The sequence below is a fragment of the Tauraco erythrolophus genome, chromosome 25 (genome assembly GCF_009769465.1).
Source record: "Tauraco erythrolophus isolate bTauEry1 chromosome 25, bTauEry1.pri, whole genome shotgun sequence".
Taxonomy (NCBI): Eukaryota; Metazoa; Chordata; class Aves; order Musophagiformes; family Musophagidae; genus Tauraco; species Tauraco erythrolophus.
In genome coordinates, this window is record NC_141489.1 from 5,609,517 (window position 1) to 5,614,245 (window position 4,729).

General features: G+C 60.2%; 1 protein-coding gene across 1 annotated transcript; it reads right to left on the reverse strand.

Annotated features, from left to right (window-relative positions):
* Positions 1-25: 25 nt before the first annotated feature.
* On the reverse strand, positions 26-3,840 carry DNAAF19 (dynein axonemal assembly factor 19). The gene is made up of 3 exons (XM_086626679.1): positions 3,698-3,840; positions 2,300-2,432; positions 26-496 (listed from the first exon to the last, which is right to left on the reverse strand). The coding sequence occupies exons 1-3, from the start codon at positions 3,838-3,840 to the stop codon at positions 26-28; spliced, it is 747 nt and encodes a 248-aa protein (XP_086482805.1).
* Positions 3,841-4,729: the final 889 nt, after the last annotated feature.

A 4,729-nucleotide genomic window follows, 5' to 3' on the forward strand; every position in this document is an offset into this window, starting at 1 on the left:
GCATGACCCTGGTGCTTTTGCTCCTTCAGTTGACCTGGTAACATTTCATCAGCTCCATCATTATCCTTTCCTCGGCTTCTTTTTGCAAGCTGGTGCCCATGAGGTGGACTTCCTTCCCTGCTCCATAGCCAGCCGGGCCGCTGGGATGGCCAGCGGCCCGAGAATCCCGGCTCATGCTTTGCAGCTTCCTAAACAAATCCCTGCTGCTCTCCTTCTCCGAGTCGCTCAGAAGATCCACGTTTAACCCGAAGCGCTTGGTGCCCGACAGGCTCTGTAAGATCTGAAGAACGGCATCTCTGTCTCCATGGCAGACGTTCTCCGCCAGCGCCGTAAGGAATTCGCCCAGGAGGCCACAGCCCAAGTCTGCCTGAAAGATTCTGCCCAAGGCCGCCCCTCCGAGCTCGAGCAAAAGCTGGTATTTTTCTTTTCCGCTTTTTAAGCATCTGCGCCAATCCCTGTAAAATTCGGCAGAGGTTCTGGGCAGTTGGTCGAGTTCCTGAAGGAAAAAAATAGTTAGCCAGTTCCTTTTGTTTCGCTCTCTCTCAAAGGTTTTTATCTCCCACCCCTTCCCGATCGACCCGCGGATGGCCAAGGTGGTTTTAACACAGGCTCTGATAGCACTAAGGGCTGCACAAAGCCTGTGAGGTGGCAAAATATAGAGAAAGACAAGGAATCATGGGATCATGGAATGGTTTGGGTTGGAAGGGACCTCCAAGACCATCCAGTTCCAACCCCCCTGCCATGGGCAGGGACACCTTCCACTACACCAGGTTGCCCAAAGCCTCATCCAACGTGGCCTTGAACACTTCCAGGGATGGGGCAGCCACAGCTTCTCTGGGCAACCTGCTCCAGTGCCTCACCATCCTCAGAGGGAAGAATTTCTTCCTCAGATCTCATGGAAATCTCCCCTCTGTCAGTTTAAAGCCATTGCCCCTTGTCCTGTCACTACACCAAGGCCTCAAGCCCCATAGAAACCAGAGAACTTCAGGGGAAAACAACGGAGGAACGGATGAGCCATGAAACCCAGCGTGGATGAACACAGATCAGTAGTGGAGTAATTCAACCAAAACCAGACACGTTGCCCAGTCTGGATCCACCATCACCACTCGGGAAGGGACCTCCTGGAGATGGGGGCAGTTCAGTAAAAACCTCCGCTCCACCTCAAGCACCGTGAAGCAAACCAAAGGAGGGAGGAGACAAGAGAGATGAGATGTACCACCCAGAAAACACGCAGATGGCCCCACCACCCCGTCTCGTAACACGCTGCGCTCGTCCGGGTCTGCGGCAGAGCGCGCGCTGAAAGGGAGCGCCAAGCTCCGTGTGGCATCTCCGGGTAAAAGGAAATCCTGTGTTCCACAACGTGTCATCGCACTGCTGAACTCGTCACCGCTGACCTAACCGCCACGCAGGCTGACGGAGGGTTCAAATGTTCAGGCTTTTGTACAAGAAGAACGAGGCACAGAAACACTGGGCCGCGTCCAAACACAAAGCGGAGAAGCCCCAGAGATCGGAGCCCAGGTGCTAACAGGATTAGGAACGGGATTCGCTCTGGGGAGATCAGTGCTCAGTTCAGGAAAACACGAAGCTGCCTAGAGGAGTTGCAAAAAGACCTCAGAATAAACAGGGAAATGAAATTCAGTGCCAAAATAATCCACGGGAAACATCCTTGGCTGCATGTCCAGTGAGCAGGGCCCTCCAGCAGGTCCATCGGAGCGGGTGGGATGGACGTCCTTCGAACCCGGATGGAAAATGTTTAGTCGCTGTCTCCTGCAACCGGAGAACTAAGGAGCACCCAGTGAGCTCATCGGGCAGCAGGTTTAAACATCCAGCACTTTTCCGTGTCGTGCATCACTGAGCCGCAGGGTGGAGAAGAACCGGCCACCTTCACGGATCTGTGGTCCCTGGTTACCAAACATGGTGGTCCTGACGCACGCTCCGGGCTCGTGGTCGCTGAACTGCAGCCAGCTGGAAGAGTACGGTCAAGGGAGGGCACTCTTCTGCAAGAACCTGTTACTGGCCATCATCAGAGGAGGGCACTGGGAGCTCTGGTCGGAGGCTGTGCAGCTGGTCTGACGTTCTCACAAGGCTGAAGCAGACTCTTCTGGGAGCAGCTGGTGCAAGCCCTCAGCAAACAGCAAGCAGGGGCCAAGAAGCCCGTAGTTGTCTACCACCAGAGTTCCCGAGGACTTCGAGGACATGTAGATATGTTTCTGAATAACTCTCACACTTAAAATAATCCCTAAATTACTCTGACGTAATTTTTAGATGTGGATAAAGTCCTGGAAAGCGTCTCCCTCACCTGGGGTAGCTCCACACTGGCGGTCTGCGGGGCCTTGGCGCGGGCTGCGCAGGGGTTCCACAGCACCTTCCTCCTCTCACCCATCTTGTCCTTTTTCTCCAGGGGCTTCAGGTGTGACCCCAGCACAATGTTTCTGCATGCAACAAGAAGGGGATGGGACAGTCAGTCAGATCCAACACTCTGAGGCTTTGAGCTTCTTCTGGGAGGGAACTTCTGAGTTTGGGCAGTATGGATCATCCAGAGGGACCTCGGCAGGCTGAGGAGCGAGGCCACGTGAGCCTCATGAACTTCAACAAGGCCAAGTGCAAGGTCCTGCACCTGTGGTGGGGCAATCCCCAGTATCAGTACAGATTTGAAGATGAAGGGATTGAGAGCGGCCATCCGGAGAAGGACTTAAGGGTACTGGTGGGTGACAAACTGGACATGAGCCGGCACCGTGCGCCAGCAGCCCAGAAAGCCAACCGTGCCCTGGGCTGCATCCAAAGCAGCGTGGGCAGCAGGGCGAGGGAGGGGATTCTGCCCCTCTGCTCTGCTCTCCTGAGACCCCCCTGCAGTGCTGCGTTCAGCTCTGGGGCCCCCAACATCAGAAGGACACGGAGCTGTTGGAGCGGGGCCAGAGGAGGCCACAGAGATGATGTGAGGGCTGGAACACCTCTGCTATGGAGCCAGGCTGAGAGAGATGAAGCTGTGCATGGAATTTCAGCTGGTCCTGTAGAAGTCTACCAAAGGGTGGTCAAAGTCCTGGATCCACCTACACGTCCATCTGTGGATGGCAAGGGACAGGGACTTCCCCGGCTGGATCTATAGGTCTTTAGTGGGATCCAGGACTTTAGTGGGAGTGGGGAGTGCCCTGTGCTGCCTCTGCGGAGCATCCCTGCCATCCTGGGGCCACACACCACCCAAACCACCTCGGACAATGCGGTGACTGGGAGCATGAACATGCTGAGCAGGGTGCAGGGGGACACATGTCACCCTCTTCTTCTGCATCACCACCATGGCACGGGATGTATGAGGAGGAACGGGAGGGCAGGGCAGGCTGGCAGCACCTCGGTGGGTGCTGCACCCAGGAAGATGGCAAGAGAGCGGCGCGGTGGGGAGGGGACAACATGTCATCCCAGCGCTGGTCTGCAGCTTGGCCACCATGAGGACGTGCCCTGAAGCTGGCAGTTCCGGGCAGGAACAGCTGAGATCTTACCCCACAAACACCACCCTGATGATATCTGGGACAAGGCTGAGTCTCTGCCTGACCAGGGCGTCGTGCCGCAGGGCCGTGCGCTCGGGTCGGCGCCGCGGCAGGAGCACCCGGCCGCGGGCGAAGCTTCGGTGATGGCATCAACGGAGCCCTTTGGGGTGGGGGAGCACCCGAACCCGCCCCGCTGCCCGGTGTCCCCCCCACACCTGAACTCCTCGTAGGAGGGCACGCGCTGGTGCATGGCCCGCAGCTTGGCCGCGTTCTCCCTCGCCCGCCTCTCGTCGGCCGCCACCGCTGCCTGCAGCTCCCGCTCCAGCGCCGCGGAGTCCAGGGCTCCGTCTGCCTCCATGCTGGGAACCCCGGGCAGGGGTCCGGGGACCTGCGGGGACGGGGCACACGGGGCACTGGGTCACCTCCGGGTGCACAGGGACACCCGCTCCTGTCGTGATGGTCCCACCAAGGCCGGCCTTGGGCACCCCGCTCCTGTCGTGACAGCCCTGCCAGGGCTGGCCTGAGACCCCAGTCCTGTCACAACAGTCCTGCCAGGGCTGGTCCCAGCTATCCTGCTCCTATCGTGACAACCTCACTCGTATCGTGATAGTCCTGCCAGGGCTGGCCCCGGCTATCCACTCCTATCGTGAGGACCTCACTCGTATCTTGATAGTCCTGCCAGGGATGCCCTTGGGGACCCCACTCTTATTGCGACAGCCCTGCCAGGCCGCACAGATCACCAGCCTCCAAGACCCTCACTCCTGTCGCGACAGCCCTGCCGGGTCGTGCACGTGGATGGCAACTGGGAACCCCGCTCCTATCGCGACAGCCCTGCCAGGCCCGATAGACCTCCGGCCCCTGGGAACTCTCCCTCTGTCGCGACAGCCCCGCCGGGTCACGCACACCACCGGCCCCTGGGGACCCTCACTCTATCGCGACAGCCCCACCGGCCCCAGACGAATTCCCGCCGCCGCGCGCGCTCCCCTCCCGTCGCTATAGCGACCGAGCGGCGCGACGCGAGGCCCCGGTGGGGCTGCCCGCGCCGCGCCTGACTGAAACGGCCCCGCTGCCCCGAGCGGCCCGGCCCGGCTCGAGGCCACCGGGACTCCGGCGAGACCGCTCTCGGCTTCTCCCGCCCCGCCTGCCCCTTCTCCCGCGGGCTCGGCGCCGGCGGCCGGCGCGGGGGAGCTCCGTCGAGACAGGCGGCCCGGGCAGCCCGGGGGCCTTCCGCGGCGGTGGCGGCGGCG

What these genes read in the sequence shown, in the direction of transcription:
- DNAAF19 (XM_086626679.1), bottom strand. Translation starts at nt 3,840, where the DNA reads ATGGAGGCAGACGGAGCCCTGGACTCCGCGGCGCTGGAGCGGGAGCTG. An exon ending in CCCTCCTACGAGGAGTTCAG is followed by an intron (nt 2,433 to 3,697) that starts GTGTGGGGGGGA and finishes TGTTGCATGCAG; the next exon opens with AAACATTGTGCTGGGGTCAC. An exon ending in CCAGTGTGGAGCTACCCCAG is followed by an intron (nt 497 to 2,299) that starts GTGAGGGAGACG and finishes TTTTTCCTTCAG; the next exon opens with GAACTCGACCAACTGCCCAG.